The 18,895-nt window shown below is 47.6% G+C and overlaps 1 protein-coding gene across 1 annotated transcript; it reads left to right on the top strand.

Moving 5' to 3' along the window:
* Positions 1–11,475: 11,475 nt before the first annotated feature.
* LOC117049280 (coiled-coil domain-containing protein 96-like) lies at positions 11,476–17,231 on the top strand. The gene is made up of 3 exons (XM_033154019.1): positions 11,476–11,596; positions 15,300–15,734; positions 17,170–17,231. The coding sequence occupies exons 1-3, from the start codon at positions 11,521–11,523 to the stop codon at positions 17,229–17,231; spliced, it is 573 nt and encodes a 190-aa protein (XP_033009910.1). The 5' UTR covers positions 11,476–11,520.
* Positions 17,232–18,895: the final 1,664 nt, after the last annotated feature.

Raw genomic sequence — 18,895 nt, 5'->3', positions numbered from 1 at the left:
GAGAGGCAGTGAAGGATAGGCGTGCCTGGCGTGCTCTGGTCCATGGGGTCAAGAAGAGTCGGATACGACTGAACGACTGAACAACAACAAAAGAGTTGGAAGGGACCCTGTGGGCCATCAAGTCCAACCCCCCTGCAATGCAGGAATATGCAATGAAGGACCCCCTCCTCCTTGAGCTCAGGAACAACAGCATCTTAATCCTTCCGCTGTGACTTTGGGGAAGAAGCCTCCGCCTGCTTGGAGATTGGCTCTGGGGAAATCCCCTTTCCATCTCCTCCACCATCTGACTCAGACAAAATCCCTTTCCTCCTAAGTAGCACCTTTTGGGCCAAGAAGGATTAGTGAGGTGTCTGCGGCTTCTGTGTCATCACTGCTCTTTACAAAGGCACTGGTTCATGAGCAAAGCCCAGCAGAGTGGAGAGCTGTGCCCTTGGCTGGGTTGGGGCTCTGGAGGAGTGTCCGTTCTGCCCCGCTTTGCAGTGATCTGGGCAAAGAACAAATATTTTTCTGGAAGCCACCCAGAGTGGCTGGGGAAACCCAGCCAGATGGGTGGGGTATAAATAAATAAATAATCCTCTTCATAATAACAATCATCATCATCATCATTATTGTTATTGCAGGAAACCCAGCTGGAGCATCCCTGGCAGAGGGCACAGCAAGACGGCCTTCGCTTCTTGGAGAATGGTAAATGTGGACCGCCCGGTTGTGCTTCCACAGCAGTGAGCAGAAGGAGCGCGGAGAGAAGGAATGGCATGGTGGCATCTGCAGCACCCCAACAGGACGCCATCCTCTGCCCTGGCTGCAGCAAAACATGTCTCTCCCACATTGGTCTCCGCAGCCACAAGAGGCACTACAACCACCCCAGGGTTTGACTTCACCCCGGAAGGCGCTCTCCTCCATTGGCTCCCGAGATGGACGGATGCCCACAAGAACTGTCAGATGCACAGCATCACTCTGCTTTCCATGGAGTTATGGTTGTGGAGGCGGAAGGGACCCCTGGGGGTCATCCAGTCCAACTCAGTGGTATCCTGCAATGCAGGAATCTGAGCTAAAGCACGGCCTGGACAGATGGCCACCCATCCTCTGCTTAGAAACCTCCAAGGAAGGAGAGTCCACCATCCCCCCAGGGAGTCTCTTCGGCTGTCAAACAGCTCTTACCAACAAAAAGTTTTTTCCTAAGGTTTAGTCAGAATCTCTTTTCTTGTGACTCAAATAGCAGGAGAAAACAAGCTTGTTCCGTCTTCTATGGGACAGCCGTCATATATTTGAATTTGGCTGTCAAGTCACCCATCAGTCTCCTCTTTTCCATGCCCAACTTTCTTAACCGCTCCTCCTAAGGGCTGGTTTCCAAACCCTTGAGCATCTCAGTCACCCTCCTCTGCCCACCTGTCCACATCCTTCTTAAACTGCAGTGTCCAGAACTGGACACTTTCAGATGTCCCTATGGGCTGGAGGTGGGCAAATGCTGCCTGCATCTTCAAAAAGGAGGGGGGAGGATACCCCATCAGCCTTCTGGATAGGAGGGCAACTGCCCCCGCATCCCCCATGATCCTCCATTACAGAACCACCCTTCCTGCATAGGGTATATGATTGTTACTCAGAGTAGGCCCACTGAAATTAACGGTCCAAAGTTAGCCATGACCATTAATTTAAGTAGGTATACTCTTGGTAACAAGCAGTTAACAACAACCCATTGTCTTTCAGCATAAAGAATGGACATTAATAAGACATCTGTGAATACTGACATCATATTTGCTTTAAAAAACCCAAGTTTCAACGAAGCGTTTCCGTTATGAAATGGCAGAAACAGACGTAACTGGGCCGGAAGCTCTTTCTGCCCTGCATATTGTACAATTTGCTTACGTGACATTGTTCTGCTTTTTGGCAGTTGGTGCCTTTTGTCCTTGGGGGAAGAATGTGACATGGATTTGATTTGACATGTGGCGCCCAAATGTTGCAAGCCTTGTGAGGGATAAACCAGGGCAGGAAGCAGCAGGCTCACGTCAGCCCTGCAGAAACTGCCTCCAGCACCTCCTCACCCTCCAGTTCTCCAGACATGTCTTTGCGCCCTTAGAACCCTAGAACTGTAGGGTTGGAAGGGACCCAAGGGTCATGTAGTCCAACCCCTGCAATGCAGGAACCCTTGTTCCTGGGTTTTGATGTGCTCTGTGTCCAGATTTTGCATGTGCTGAAAGGTTTGGGTGTCAGTGATTTCTTTGTTTACGTCATTTATAGAGTGCCTGTTCAACAAAGTCCTCTGGCACAACCGGTTATTTTGGGTAAGGTGCAAGAAAGGAGACTGTGGGGTCTTTAGGATATATGGTTTTACTTGCACAGATATACAACCTGAGCATAGGGTGGAGGGGGCTCATAGCATCGACACCCCAGAAGATCTTGCTTCTCTACTAGTTACCGCTTTGGATCCAGCACAGAGCAAGCAAGTCTCCGTGTCTCCAGCTCCCAGTTTTACTTCCTGCCCAGCTCTCTCACACCACCCTGGCCATTGTTCTCCTCCCTAACAGGAAGGTGAGGGGGTGAAGGCAAGGCCCACCCATTTGCCCTCTGGCATAGAGCAACTTCTTTGACAATGCTAATTGAGGTACTTAGCTAGTCAGCCACAGCCATTACCTAGACAAAGGGACTGGCTGGGTAATCTTGTCCATTCAAACCCCAGAGATACAGGATCCCAAGCATTGGAAGGGACTTGGGGCAGACCGACCCCCTCCCCAAACCCACAACAATGTTTAGTGGTAGTTACAGGTAGGTAGCTGCGTTGGTCTGCCATAGTTGAAACAAAATAAAAAAAATCCTTCCAGTAGCACCTTAGAGACCAACTGAGTTTGTTCTTGGTATGAGATTTCGTGTGCATGCAGCACACTTCTTCAGATACACTGAAACAGAAGTCACCAGACCCTTATATACAGGGCCGTCTCGTCCTTTGGGGCTGGTGGCGTGCCGCGCCAGGGCGCCGGGCCCCCCAGGGGCGCCCCCATGAGCCTGCCGGCATACTGGGCGCCCCCTCCCCAACCCACCCCCGCCCGTGAAAGCCAGCCGCCCTCGCCTCCTGGAGCCCCAGCTGGAGCACTGGAAGGGCGCACAAAGCCCCGCGCCACTCCAGCGCCACGCCACGGCGGCCGATCCCTCTAAGACGGTCCTGCTTATATATAGTGAGAGGGTTGTTGTTGTTTAGTCGTTTAGTCGTGTCCAACTCTTCGTGACCCCATGGACCAGAGCACGCCAGGCCCTCCTGTCTTCCACTGCCTCCTGCAGTTTGATCAGACTCATGTTGGTAGCTTCGAGAACACTGTCCAACCATCTCATCCTCTGTCGTCCCCTTCTCCTTGTGCCCTCCATCTTTCCCAACATCAGGGTCTTTTCCAGGGAGTCTTCTCTTCTCATGAGGTGGCCAAATCATTGGATCAGCTTCAGGATCTGTCCTTCCAGTGAGCACCCAGGGCTGATTTTCTTCAGAATGGATGGGTTTGATCTTCTTGCAGTCCGTGGGGCAGTGAAGGATAGGCGTGCCTGGCGTGCTCTGGTCCATGGGGTCACGAAGAGTCAGACACGACTGAACGACTGAACAACAACAGCAACAATCACAGGGTGTTGAAAGAGGCCTTTGAGTCAGTGGCCTTGCCTTGTGCCAAAATGGGCTGTCTTGACGGATCAAGCGCTTGATCCCACAAGGAGCAAATTATCCCTAGAGAAATGGGTGTGAACATTCCAGATCACCCCAAATGAGATTGGGAAACAACCTGACAAATTGGCAACGTCCAATAATGTATTTGTTTGTTGCTTGGGTTTATGTAGACCGCTTTTACACACACGTTGGATGCCCAAACAAAATAGAAAATTCTTTCCAGTAGCACCTTAGAGACCAACTGAGTTTGTTCTTGGTATGAGCTTTCGTGTGCATGCACACTTCTTCAGATACACTGAAACAGAAGTCACTAGATCCTTAAATATAGTGAGGGAGTGGGGAAGGGTATTACTCATAAGGGTGGTGGGAATGGGTGATCAGCTGATAGGTGTGGAAAACCTGTTGATGACTCTTAAAGGCTGCAATTACTCTTGCAGGGAAAGGCAAGGGGTGAGATGGCTAAAGATAGCTTTGTTATGTATAATGAGATAAGAATCCAATGTCTTTGTTCAAACCAGGTTTCTCCATGGTTTTAAGTTTGGTGATTAGTTGCAATTCAGCCACTTCTCTTTCCAGTCTATTTCTGAAATTTCTTTGTATTAAGACAGCTACTTTGAGATCTTTTATAGAATGTCCTGGGAGATTGAAGTGTTCTCCTACTGGTTTCTCTGTCTTGTGATTCCTGATATCAGATTTATGTCCATTTATCCTTTGGCGTAGGGTTTGGCCTGTTTGTCCAATATAGAGAGCTGAAGGGCACTGTTGGCATTTGATTGCATACACAATGTTGGAAGATGAGAAATTAAATAGTCCTGAGATGGTATGTTTGATGTTGTTGGGACCAGTAATGGTGTTGTCCGGGTTTATGTGGCTGCAAAGTTGGCATCTGGGTTTATGCCCAGTGAGGGAACATGCTCTCATGGTGTCTGGGGCTCTGCGATTACATCCGCAAGCTCCTTTAGTACGCTTGGATACAGCTCATCAGGGACTGGAGATCTGAATTCATTTAAAGCACCCTGGTGTTCCTTTACTACCTCTTTTCCTATCCTGGGCTGCAGCTCCCTCCTTAAATCATTTATTCTGTTATCACCTTCCTTTGGGGTAAATACAGAGGCAAAGTAGGTGTTGAGTAGTTCCACCTTTTCTGTGTCACCCAAGAGCATTTCTCGTGTCTTCCCCACACAGAGGACCTACCACTTGCTTGTTCTTCCTCTTACTTCAGATATAGACAAAGAAACCTTTTGTTGTTGTTATTTGTAACCTCTTGCCAGCCTGAGCTCATTCTGAGCTTTTGCCAGAAGGGGACCTCGAGGACCCTTCCAACTCTGCAATTCTGCACCTGGCTAGGGAGAAACTAGACCAACTCTGTGCTTCTATGACCCACTGCTTTCCGTGCTATTCTCTCTCTCGCCCGAGAGCTGGTGTAGATGACTCAGTGTGCAACACAAGAGTGGAAAAATCCATAGCACACGTTACCAGCAGGTGGAACTCACCGGCACAGGATGTGGCTAAGTCCAGGAATGTACCAGATGAAAACAATGGGCAGGGTATTTCCAGAGATTACATTTCTAGTGCTACCAGTTATAGTTATCAATGCCATTTTGGCGGAAGGAGCTGGACAGGCCTGGAAATGGGGAGTTTCCTGGTGTGAGAATACACCATGGAAGACTTCCTGCAAGATCTCACCTGGTGTTGCTAGATATGGAGTCTGTGAAGGGGAAAACATGTAGGAATTCTCTTTTGGGGCTCTTCCAGACACATGAGGAACACAATCTCTAGAGGTCCCTAAAGCAACGCAGAGCTCACTTCCTCTGGCATATCGCTGGATCAGCTGCTGGTTCCCAGGAGGAACTGCCTCTAGTGGTTCCTGCATCACAGTGGGTTGGACTAGATGATTCTTGGGTTCTCTTCCAACCCTATGATTCTATGGGTTCTAGTTGTGAGGCCCCTGGGAACTGCCTGATCTAGGCTCTTCCTGTTGGCAGCCAACAAATCCTTGCCTTGTCTCTCAGGACTGCCTGGAAACAAATCTCCTCACACCTCTGAAACATCATGCCAAAATATATAAAATATAGATGTTGTAAAGTTAGAGTCATAGTATTTTAGATTAGGAAGGGACTTGGGGTGTGTGTGCTCTAGTCAACCATTCTGCTCAGCGGAGGAATTTTGCAGCTGCATCACCCCTTACAGGAGGGGGACCAAACCAGCCATGTGCATGAACTGGGTTAAAGCTCCAGTGGGACTTCAGGCCAGACAGTCTCCGCGTGGCTTTCTTCTCCCTAGAATATTATCCCTTCTAACTACAGTCTTCCTCTACCTGCCTTGATGAAGAGGAAATCCCATGGATCCCACAATTTATGGTTCCAGAGGACACCCTCTGCTTCTTGCTGTAGTCCTTCTTTCACTTGCCAACAAATCCACCACCAGGGCTGTCTTAAGTAAATCTGGCGCCCTGGTGCGAAGATCCCTCCGGCGCCCCTTGCGCACCTCCGGGCAGGGCCAGGTGCAGCGGGCAGCCGGAGGGCGCGGAGGGGTGGGTGGGGACGCTGCCAGCTGTGCTCCACCTCTGCCTCTGCCTCAGCTTGCTCTGCCGAAGTGGCGCTGCCGTCCAGGGAGCCCTGGCTGCAGCGCCAACGGGAGGCTTGCCAACGGCCTCCCCGCGTCCGCAGCCTGAGAAGAGGTGGGCGAGAGCGGTGCTGCCGGCGGGGCTGGAGGGCGCAGGTGCCCTCCTCAGGCCGTGGCACCTTGCACCAGTAGCCCCAATGGATAAGACGTCCCTGTCCACCACCAACTGTTGCTCAAAATTTAATCCTGCCTGAAGTTCTATTTAACATATAATATTTCAAGATGCCCAAATAGGGAGTTTATTCTTCCAAGTCCATTTCATGTCTTGAACTCTTCTTTGCAATGTCCACATAGGTTTTAAAAATCCTTCTCATGCTGTTATTCTTTCTTCTTTCATTCTACATGCACAAGATGCTGGCCGCTGGTCTGCATACATCCCTAGATTAATCCTCTTCTTTAAAACGTCCTTTCCTGTTGTTTTACATGATAGAAGTTTATAAAACGATGCCTGGCATGGGAAAAGCGGACCGGTAAAAGATTTTCTCTCTCTCTGTGCTGACACTAGAACTTGTGGACAAATCATGAAGCAGAACGTTGAAAGATTTGGGGCAGACAAAAGGGAAAAAATATCCATGCATCACATAGTTGTTTTTTTAAAATGCATTTTTTTTATTAAAGATTATTTGGTTTACAAAAGTATGTGCAATGTCTCTTTTTTCAGGTTACATTTTCTACAGGTCAGTTTCATTTGCTGAGGCATTGGTGTTACATTAGGAAGGAAAGGGGGGAAGAGGTGGAGGAGGCCATGGTGGGTGGGGTGGGGTCGAGTGGTGATGTTTCTATTTTATGTTTTATGTTTGTGTGGGGTTTTGTGTGAGTGTCGCTTGTGCAGGTTCTCTTTGCTATTCGCTTGTGTTCCTTTGGTTGTGGGAGAGGTTGGGGTTGGCCTAGGGTGTGGTTGCTTGTTTGTGATTAGCTGTGGTGAACTTTTTTTTCGTGGTGTGTGTGTGTGTGTTTTTGAATCAGGTTAGCCAGATTGATTCGTATGCTGCTGGTAGATTCTTGTCGTTGTCTTGTGTATGTGATAAAGGGGAGCCATACTGAGTTGAAGGCATCTTCAATTTGTCCCCGTGTCAGTTTCAGCTTACTGGTTAATTTTTCTAGTAGGGCTGTTTCCCATACTATTTGGTACCATTGGTCCATGCTTACACCTGACAGGTCTCTCCAGTGTCTAGTTATGATGTTTCTGGCTGCTGAGAGGAGGCGGGTTATAAGTTTTTTGTGATGTGAGGGGACATTATTGTCTTGGAAGATGTTTAGTAAGGCCAATTCTGGGGTGATTTCTAATACTTGCTTAGTAATTTTGCATATTTCTCTTATACCTGTTGTCCAGAATAGTTTGATTTTGGGGCATTCCCACCACAGTATTCCTCAGCTGGAATACTGTTTCCAGTTCTGGGCACCACAGTTCAAGAAGGATACTGACAAGCTGGAACGTGTCCAGAGGAGGGCAACCAAAATGGTCAAAGGCCTGGAAACAATGCCTTATGAGGAACGGCTTAGGGAGCTGGGTATGTTTAGCCTGGAGAAGAGAAGGTTAAGGGGTGATATGATAGCCATGTTCAAATGTATAAAAGGATGTCATATAGAGGAGGGAGAAAGGTTGTTTTCTGCTGCTCCAGAGAAGCGGACACGGAGCAATGGATTCAAACTACAAGAAAGAAGATTCCACGAAAAACTGTGGATGGAAATAAAGAAAGACATGGAAATATGGACAAGATTGAAACTGTCGTTAATGGGAAGAATTGCCGTGATAAAAATGAATGTCCTACCAAGGATGCTGTTTTTATTCCAAGCCATACCAATTTTGGACAAACTGGATTGCTTTAAGAAATGGCAAAAGGACTTATCAAAGTTCATATGGCAGGGCAAAAAGCCAAGAATTAAGTTTAAGATCCTAACAGACTCTAAAGAGAGAGGAGGCTTTGCCCTGCCGGACTTAAGACTTTACTTCGAAGCAGCGGCCTTTTGCTGGTTAAAGGACTGGTTTAAACTAGAGAATGTTGATGTATTGGACTTGGAAGGGTATGATAATATGTTCGGTTGGCATGCATACCTTTGGTATGACAAGGCTAAGATCCACAGAACTTTTAAGTCTCATATAGTTAGAAAATCCTTATACCAGGTTTGGTCTAGATATAAAGACTTGTTAGAGAGAAAGACCCCTAGATGGATCTCTCCAGTGGAGGCCAAGGCCTACAAGAGACCGAACATGTCTGCAAATTGGTTAAGATATATGGACATATTGCAGCAGGAAGGGGACTCTTTTAAGCTAAAAAGCTACGATCAAGTGAAAAGTCAGGTCCCCGACTGGCTGCATTATCATCAGGTATATGAAACATTCAAAATGGACAAAAAAGTTGGTTTTCAAGTAGAAAAATCAAAACTGGAAACAGAACTGATAGAATCGAACTTTAAAAACCTTTCCAAAATGTATAATCTTTTGCTAGAGTGGCATACGAAAGATGAATTGGTTAAATCGTCAATGATAAATTGGGCGAAAGATATAGGACACAATATTATGATGGATGACTGGGAGGGATTGTGGCAAAAAGGTATTAAATTTACTGCTTGTCATAGTTTAAGAGAAAACATAATGAAAATGGTTTATAGATGGTATTTGACACCAGTTAAGATAGCCAGGATGAATACCAAAATGTCAGATGTATGTTGGAAATGTAAACATGTGAAAGGTACCTTTTTTCATATGTGGTGGTTGTGCCCAGCGGTAAATGCTTTCTGGGATAAGATTTATAACGAACTCAAGAAGGTAATGAAGGTTACCTTTTGTAAGAAACCAGAGGCATTTCTCCTGAGCATAACCAATGAAGAGATACCCAGTCAGGATAGAGTGTTTTTTATGTATGCCACAACAGCAGCTAGAATCTTATTGGCAAGAACATGGAAAGGCGAAGAGATACCAACGGTGGAAGAATGGCAGATGAAGATGATGGAATATATGGAACTCGCAGAGCTGACCGCCAGAATCCGGGACCAGAGGGAGGAGAAGGTGTCAAGGGATTGGAAGAAATTTAAGGATTATTTAGTCAAAACAGTAAAATTGAATATCTGAGCAGAATTAAATAGAATAGCGGCTTTAGTAGATATATGTTAGATAAAATTGTTGGTAAGATATCTTTGTGTGAAAAATTTAATTGTTAGGAATTGTGTTAAGATTTGGTGTTAAAGTTAAGATATGATTAAGCAAAGTAAAGTGTATTAAAAATTGAGTTAATGTGAATAGAACAAGATACAAAGCTACCTTGAAGATATATATGATTTTGAAGACAGTGGAGGGAATGGGGGAAGTCCCTCAAATTAGAGAAGATAGTAACAAGAAAAGTAAGAGGATAAATGTTAGTTTAAAGGTTTGTATATGTTTCTTTTTATTGTGATTGTTTGATTATGTTTTTGTATTGTGTTTATGTATTGTATTTTGTATTTTTATATTGTGAATGTTGTTGTTTATGTTATGTTCTCCCTTTGTCTTAATAGAAAATAATAAAATCTTATAAAAAAAAAAAAAAAAAAAAGAAAGAAGATTCCACCTAAACATTAGGAAGAACTTCCTGACAGTAAGAGCTGTTCGGCAGTGGAATTTGCTGCCAAGGAGTGTGGTGGAGTCTCCTTCTTTGGACGTCTTTAAGCGGAGGCTTGACAACCACCTGTCAGGAATGCTTTGATGGTGTTTCCTGCTTGGCAGGGGGTGGACTGGATGGCCCTTGGGGTCTCTTCCAACTCTAGGATTCTATGATTCTATGTGCCTGTGGAGGTGCCCCCTCTCCAGCATTTTAGTGAGGTTCCTGGGCATATTAGCACTAATTTCCTTGGTGTTAGGTACCACCTGTAGGTGAGTTTCAGAGTGAGTTCTTTTCTTTTCATTGATATGGATTCTGGTCCACTGAGTGGGTTAATCTCATAGCCATAGCTGTCAACCTTTCCCATTTTTTTAAGGGAAATTCCCTTATTCCGAATAGGATTCCTAACAAGAAAAGGGGAAAGTTGACAGCTATGCTCATAGCCTATGTCGTCTTCCCATTGTTTTTTGATTACGTCTAGGGGTTTTGTGGGATTTTGGAGTAGTATTTTTTTTTTTTTAAAGTATCTCTTTATTCTTTAAAATCATAACAAAACAACCATCATCAAACATTAACCAACATAATTGCATACACACATTACATAATAGCATACATACATTACGTTACATTCATACCTTCAACCATCATACATATACACATTTATTCTTACCTATCTTGCAATGCTTCATATCATGCAGGAAGTTTGGAGAGAATGGAGGGTATTTAAAGAATATCTAATAGAGAGTGGTTTAACTGAAATCCTAAAAGCAGATCTAGATTGAACCTTAAGAAATCAATGGGAGAACATGAGAAGACTGTAAGAGTAAAGAAAGAGAATTACAACTGTACGTTATGTTAAAGAAATTAAGCACAAAAAATACAAAAAGGATAATTGGAAGTTTAGAGACTGCATGATTTTGGAGTAGTATTTTGTACATTGAGGACACCATCCCTTTGCATTGTCCCTTTGTTGTTTGGAGGAGGTTTTCCAAGGGATGCCTCACATAGTTAAGCAATGGAATTTGCTTCCTCAAGGCGTGGTGATGTCGTCAGTTGGGGTGGTTTGCAAAGAGGGAAAGACAAATTCATTGGCTATGTTCTGCCTCCACTGTTGGAGGCAGCAAATACCAGCTGCTGGGAAGGACAAGAGCAGGGGTCTTTTAAAAACCACCTGTCTCAATAGCTGTCCATTTACTAAAGATCTTATATGTAGCTGGGTTAAAATAATTGGTCTGAGACAGCAAGCCTTTCGAAGCTTTCTTGGTAAGTGGCCACCCTATCCTGTCAAAAGACTTCTCACCACCAACGGAAGGCAGGAAGGCCCCAATTCCTTCATTCTGCGCCAAATATGCCATACTGGGTACTTTTCAGCTATCCAGCTTGTGTTGGTAATCTGTTAGAAACCTGGCTTTGCCTTATAAATTTATCCACAAAGAATTCCAATAGAAATGATGCAACCTTGCAATCAAGGTCAAAACACGGATAGATACAATGGTGTTACAGGTAAAACGCAGGTTCCCTGTAGTTGACACGGTGGCATATTAGGAAATGCAATTTGGCTGTCAATGAGATGTTCTCGTAAGTCGCCATGCAAAGTATTTCCGGCTCCACCCAGAGAGGGTATATAAACTAGGATAGTTCAGTCCTGGTCCAAAGGAGCTGCCTCTCAGCACCACCATGAAGTCGGGTGGCCTCTTGCTCCTTGTGGGGTCCTTGGTCCTCTGGACTGCCCTGCTGGCTGCACCGCACGGAGGTAAGGAGAGGCAGCTGTTGGGATGCAAAGCCAGGGGCCTCAGGGGCTGGGACCATCCAGGCGAGGAAAGGGTGTGGGGTTTTGTTTTTTTCCCTGGTGGAGGAAATCAGGGAATGCTTTTGCAATGAGGAAGAGCAGAAATGCAGTTCTGGGACTTGCATGTCAAAGGCAGGTTTCAAATTTGGAAATGGGCAGTGGGTGGGTGGGAATTATGGGATGGGAAGGAAGAGCAGCCGGAGAGAACTGCAGGGCTTGGAATGAACTGCTCAGCTTCTGCAGAAGGAAAGCGAATCCACAGGGTTGCATAGTTCACATTTCCCTAACCATTCTGTGAACTGTTACAGGTGGGTAGCCGTGTTGGTCTGCCATAGTCGAAACAAAATAGAAAATTCTTTCCAGTAGCACCTTAGAGACCAACTGTGTTTGTTCTTGGTATGAGCTTTCGTGTGCATGCACACTTCTTCAGATACACTGAAACAGAAGTCACCAGATCCTTAAATATAGTGAGGGAGTGGGGAGGGGTATGACTCAGAAGGGTGGTGGGAATGGGTGATCAGCTGATAGGTGTGGAAAACCTGTTGACGACTCTTAACGGCTGCAATTAGTCTTGCAGGGAAAGGCAAGGGGTGAGATGGCTAAAGATAGCTTTGTTATGTATAATGAGATAAGAATCCAATGTCTTTGTTCAGAACTGAAATGCCTCTGTCCTTCAGAAGTCACACACCTCTGAATTTGGTGATGCAACCCCAACCCAAAAATTTATAGAATCATAGAACCATAGAAGTGTCGAGTTGGAAGGTAGTAGTAGTCCAATACTCCAATCCTCTGAACATGAATGTACAAAGGGCATTATGTGAGGGGGAAATTGCGTGCAAAAACGTGTATACAAAACCTATATCTTACGAGAAATGTGCTTGAAATACAGACATTCAGTTTTGTGCAGAATTTCTAAAACAAAATTTGCAGACCGATGCAGAAATGTGTGTGTGAGAGAGAGCCAAAATCAAGACTGAAAAATGAGAAGCTGAATTGGACAGATGCTGTGCCTCCGTCCCTGGAGCTCTGTGGTCAGAAGTGGCTTCACAGAGAAAAATGGGAGCCTGGTTGTCGCATGGAGGCTGAGAGGAGAGGAGCAAAGGGGATCCAGGGGCTGAGGCGGGCCAGAACTGGCACATTCTCCAGGGGCCACAGTCTGCAAAGAACTACAGAGCCAATGGACTTGGGCTGGATGGCCACTTGGGGTGCAAGCCGGAGATTTTGTGCTGAGGTGCCCATGATTATATGGGGGGGGGAGAAGGACCCTCTATTACAAATCAATACAAGCAGGTGAACATGTGAGATGCAATAAGAGGAACAGTGGAGGGAGCTGGAGAATAAAAGACTGAGAGGTGATATGAGACCCATTTTCAAATATCTGAAGGAGATAAACATTGGGAAGAACTTTCTGGCGGTAAGAGCTGTTTGACAGTAGAACAGACTACCTTGGGGAGGTTGTGGACTCTCCCACTGGAGGTTTTCAAAGAGAGGTTGGGTGGCCATCTGTCAGGGATTCTTTAGCTGCAATTCTACACTGCAGGGGGCTGGACTAGATGATCCTTGGAGTCCCTTCCAGCTCTAGGATTCTATGGTTCTTTAGCTATGATTCCTGCATTGCTGGGAGCTGAAGTAGGGGACCTTGAGGACCCTTCCAACTCTACGATTCTGCACTTGGCTAGGGAGAGACTTGATGCCCCGTCTGGTCCCCTCTTGCCCTGTTGCTTCCCATCAGTGAGCAGAACCCGGCAGAGGAGGCCAGAGCCAAAGTCTCACCCAGTGGGAGAGATTCTGCTACTCTCTGTGGCTAGACAGGAGGAGGAATGTGGTGGCTGGAGCCCATCCAAGCCGAAATGACTGCCCCAGCTCCTGGGATTGCTTCATGCCCAACGATGCCCGGGGCCAAGATACAGAGAAGGAAGAAGCTTCATGCTCACCTGCCTGGGCCTTGGTTTCTGGTGCATCACAAGCCACTCTGGGGCAAAGTTTTTATGCAGAGTGGTCAAGGGGCTCTGGCCACACCAAACCCTCCTGCAGCCACCCTTCCTCACTGAGCACCAGCCCCATCCCACATGGAGCAACAGCTCCAAAGCTGCACACCTCCCTCGCCTCACACACCTTGTTGTCACAAACGGGAGCCACACCTGCGGCAGAAGGGAGGCACAGGGCGGAGGTTGTTGCCTCCCTCACCTCGCCCAAACTGCCGCACGTCCTGCAGATCAGATCATCAGTGAAGCTGAAGGCTGGAAGATTTGGGACAGGTGGAAGGAAGTCCTCCTTCACACAGCTCAGAGTTAGACTGCGGAGCTCGCTCCTGCAGGAGGCAGCGCTGGGCACCAACCTAGGGGGGCTTGAGAAGAGGACTGGACAAATTCAGGGAGGAGGAGGAGAGGGCTGTCGGTGGCTCCAAGCCAAGGTGGCTCTGCAGTTGGAGACAGCAATGCTTCTGAATCCCAGTGGCTGGAAACCGCAGCAGGAGGGAGCTGCTGTGATGCTTGGATCCTGCTTGTGGGTTTCCTGGTTGGCCACTGTGAGAAGAGGATGCTGGAGAGATGGGCCACTGGCCTGATCCAGCAGGCTCTTCTTAGGTTCTTTTGTTCTTGGACTGGTCTCTGAACTCAGCAGTGGGCTGCATGAAGGTCAACAAAGTGACCCTGAATCCTGGTGAGATGGAGGTGCTGGGGTCAGCTGCCTCCTTCGGATGGGGTTGTACTCGTCCCCTAGAGGAACAGGCTCCTTTTTTAATCAAATCCATCTCTAGAGGCGCAGGTGACTTCAGTGGCCAGGATTGCCTTTCCCCAGCTTTGGCCATTTGTGGACCAGGATAACCTGACCACTATGGTCTGTGTGCTGGTAATCTCCAGGCTGGATTATTGAAGGAGTGTCTCCACCCCACCGTTCAGCCCGGACATTGAAGTCCAGCTCCGAGGGCCTTTTGGCAGTTCCCTCACTGCGGGAAGTGAAGTTGCAGGGAACCAGGCAGAGGGCCTTCTCGGCAGTGGCAACCTCCCTGTGGTTCACCCTCCCATCAGATAAACAACTACATAACTTTCTGAAGATATAACAAAACAAAATAAAAAATCCCTTCCAGTAGCACCTTAGAGACCAACTAAGTTTGTTCTTGGTATGAGCTTTCGTGTGCATGCACACTTCTTCAGATACACCAATTTTTTTATTTTATTTTGTTTTGACTATGGCAGACCAACACGGCTACCTACCTGTTTCTGAAGATATCTTAAGGCAGCCCTGTATTGGGAAGTTTTTAATGTTTGATGACTCACTGTGTTTCTGGTATTCTGGAAGCTGCCAAGAATAGCTGAGGTGACCCAGTCAGATGGGTGGGGTATGTAATAAATGATGATGATGATGATGATGATGATGATGATGATGTCTATGTGGGGCTGCCCCTGGAGTGGGCAACTTGGCTGCTCACGGATTACCCATCTCTGCTTGGCTCTTCTGAGTCAAGAGCCCTTTGTCTGTGAAAGATGTGTTTGCACCTGGGCAACAGCTCAGTCCCTTCCAAGGAGGAGGGCACCCTGCATTTCCCACGCCCAAACTTCCCTGACACACGCACACAGGATGATGATGTCAGGGGACTGGGAATAGCCGCTGTGGGAGCTGGGAGGAGGTTCACTAACTGCGTGCCCTTCATATTTTCTGTCTTCAGAGACACCACGAAGGGCCTCTCTTGCCCCTCGCTGCGCCCAGACGGAAGCCACACCCGAGTGCAAAGAAGGCTCCGGGAGGAAAGCCGAGGTGATGAAGGATGAGGAGCTGGCCCAGAATAATCCTGTGTCTGAGGAGCTGCAAGGCGCTGCCCTTATGGAACCCGTCTCTCATGAAAAGTCAGCGAGTGGGGAAGCCACCGGGAAGCCACGGTCCAAAGCGGGACGTGTCACCAATGATGGGCCGGCTGCCTCTGGGGGGCAGCCAGGAAACGGCGAAGCGGCAAGGGCTGCTGTTGAACTGAGCAGACTCCCCAGTGGGGAAAGGCTAGCAAAGCTTGCAAGGCCTCCTCCCCTCGAGGAACTGGACGACCGTGATGATGATGATGATGACGACAGGGATGACGATGATGAGGACAAAGCTGATGATGACGACGGCGATGATGATGATGATGATGATGACGACGACGATGATGATGACGATGATGATGACGATGGTGGTGGTGGTGGTGGTGGCGATTAACCCCTGTCTGTATCCTTCAGGTCCACGGCCAGCCTGAAGGAAGCAGTGCAGGCAGAGTGCCTTGCCCCAACATGTGAGACAGGGAAAGATAAAGCTCATCAAAGCAGCACATGGGCAGCTGCAGGGGCAGAGTTCTTGCCATGTCACAAACCGCAGAGAAGGAACTTGCTTCGTCCCTGGGGCCACTTGCTGGGGCATCATCCTTGCTGCATCACAGACCTTGGCCTCTCTGGACGAGGATAGATAGATATATAGATATATAGATACCGATAGATAGATAGATAGATAGATAGATAGATAGATAGAGATAGGTAAGAGGAGCAGATGCAAGGCCTAGCTAGCTCAGCCTCCTGTTCCCATAGATTGGACCCCCCCCCCCAGATACCCTCATGGGAAACCCTGCAGCCAGGCAGGCAGGGAGGGGTCCTTTTCTAGCTCTGCTCCTTCTGCAACTGGTTGTTGTTGTTCAGTCATTCAGTCATGTCCGACTCTTCGTGACCCCATGGACCAGAGCACACCAGGCACGCCTGTCTTCCACTGCCTCCTGCAGTTTGGCCAGACTCATGCTAGTCGCTTCGAGAACACTGTCCAGCCATCTCGCCCTCTGTCGTCCCCTTCTCCTCGTGCCCTCCATCTTTCCCAACATCAGGGTCTTTTCCAGGGAGTCTTCTCTTCTCTGAAGTGGCCAAAGTACTGGAGCCTCAACTTCAGGATCTGTCCTTCCCGTGGTATCTGCAACTGCAACTGGTACCCAGAGGCAAAACTGCCTCTGATCCTGGCCTGTAGGCAGTGGAGACTCTTCCATTTCTCTGCTCAGCGGAAAAGGCCCACAGCCACATCCCTTGGGAAGCTCTCTGCTCACATTCATTTCTGCAGGGATTGTGCTGGAGAACTTCAGCCGTGGTGCCCGTGTTGCAAGGGGTTGGGGTTGGACTAGTTGACCCTTGGGGTCCCCTCCAGCTCTACAATTCTATGAACTTCCCGGGGGGGGGAAGTGTTCCAGTGTTTGCTCTGAACCTTGCTTCATGCTGGAGGTCCCACAGAGCTGCCTCTTGAAATCCAAAGGGACGCCCTCCCACCTGCTGGGGTGGGGGGAGCAGGACTCAGGCGCTCCCTGGGTGGATTTTATGAACCAGCAAGCCTCACTGGCATGTTGTGCAGCAGGTGACCACCAGAGAGCAGCACTGGCAGGCCTTTTGCAAAACTCAGAAGCAAACATTCCAGCTGTTCTTAAAGCTACACCTGAGAGACCTCTCCTTTCGCTTGGCAAATACCAGCTCCCTTGCGTTGGTGCGGCAAAGGTTGATCTAATCCACCTCCCCGAAGGCCTCATTTGTCTTCCTTTTCAGATGACGATGAGCTGGATGAAGAGGATTTTGGCCCTTCAAAGTTCCTGCCAACTGAGTTTTGAGGTTCAGAAAAATTACACATACCTTTTAAAAAACACCTGTCTGGCGTAATATAATCATGGAATTGTAGAGCTGGAAGGGGCCTCAAGGGGTCATTAGTCCAACCCCCTGCAAGGCAGGAAGTACCGGTAAAAAAAACCTGACTGCTGGTCATCCAACCTCTGCTTAAAAACCGCCCTGTTGAATTTATCTTAATGCTGCCAACGTTTTCAAGTGTCCACAATTCCCTCCATGTATTCAATAAACGTTTTCCAATCTTCTCTAAACGTATGTTTACTGTGGCCCGCTTGATTGAGAAATGGCCTGGACTGTCATCACTACATTGTATCTATTTTGATTGCTTTATCGAAGGCGAGAGACTTTGATTAACTCAGTCCATTGTTCTCTCAGCGGGATCTGTCATCACCTTATCAGTAGTTGATGGAGCGTGCAAAACAGCTGGAGCTGAGCAGTGTCTGCAGAGCGGATGAATTCCCTTGATTGGCTAAAGAACGCCTTTATTGAAAAACATCGTTCATTCATAGAATACACAGTAACCCGTACCTGAGCACTGCAGAGGGGAAAACAATCTTTATTCGTCAGGGGTTTCAGGTTTCCTTCAGGGGTTCATGTGGTGGGGCAAGAAGGGAGACATTGTCCGGAGGGGCTCACTTGAGGGCATCACTCCGCTCCTTACAGATTTACTCGGGAGGAGACTTCACTTAGGTGACCCCCCCCCCGTTCCATTCCGTATCAATACCTTTCTTCAATAAAGCATTAGAAACGATTGCTCTGATGTTTTCAGCATCCTTCTTTTGGAATCCTGCACTCCATAGCTGACATTACCCTGACTCTGGCTCTGTGGGGCGTTACAGGTGGGTAGCCGTGTTGGTCTGCCATAGTCAAAACAAAATCGAAAATTCTTTCTAGTAGCACCTTAGAGACCAACACGAAAGCTCATACCAGGAACAAACTCAGTTGGTCTCTAAGGTGCTACTAGAAAGAATTTTCGATTTTGTTTTGTCTGTGGGGCGTGTTATAGGAATTCTCAGGTCTTATATATATAAAATAAATGTTCATAAATGTACAAGGCAAAGACATACACAAGCAGGGGCGGACCCAGGATCAAAACTGGGGGGGGGGCAAGCCATGGTTGTTCAGGTTCAAAAACAAAAACAGCTTCAAAAAACAAAAACAGCTTCAAAAAACAGAAACCCCCCCCCCAAACAGAAAGCCCCAAATGGCTGAAAAACTCAGTTTCCCAGGATCCTCAGTCCTCGCAAAGGAACTACTCACCATGCAAGGGAACTCAGTTTCCCAAGCTGCCTTGCAACGATGAATCCCGGCAAATTCAGAAACTGTTCCTCTCTTGCCAGCACGATGTAGTGTGGATACAAAAAGCAGGCAGACGAGGAAGGATGAGAACCCAGGCTAAGACCATGGTCTGCCCTCGGATTCGCCCCCTGACACTGCCCAAGTCTCAGCCTGCATCCCCATTTGACCAAGCAGGGTGCAGGCTAGGATCCGGTCTCTGATAGGCATGCCAGCTCTTTGTCGGCATGAGGGAGGGGGAAACAGATGGTGCAACACACACACACACACACACACACACACACACACACACACAGTGGCCAATTGTGCCTCGGCAAGAGGGCAAGAGCTCAATTCTTATTGAGATTTTGGGAGG

The sequence above is a fragment of the Lacerta agilis genome, chromosome 6 (genome assembly GCF_009819535.1).
Source record: "Lacerta agilis isolate rLacAgi1 chromosome 6, rLacAgi1.pri, whole genome shotgun sequence".
Lineage (NCBI taxonomy): Eukaryota > Metazoa > Chordata > Lepidosauria > Squamata > Lacertidae > Lacerta > Lacerta agilis.
Note: the sequence above shows the minus strand (reverse complement) of the source record. Positions and strands in the feature narration are given on the sequence as shown.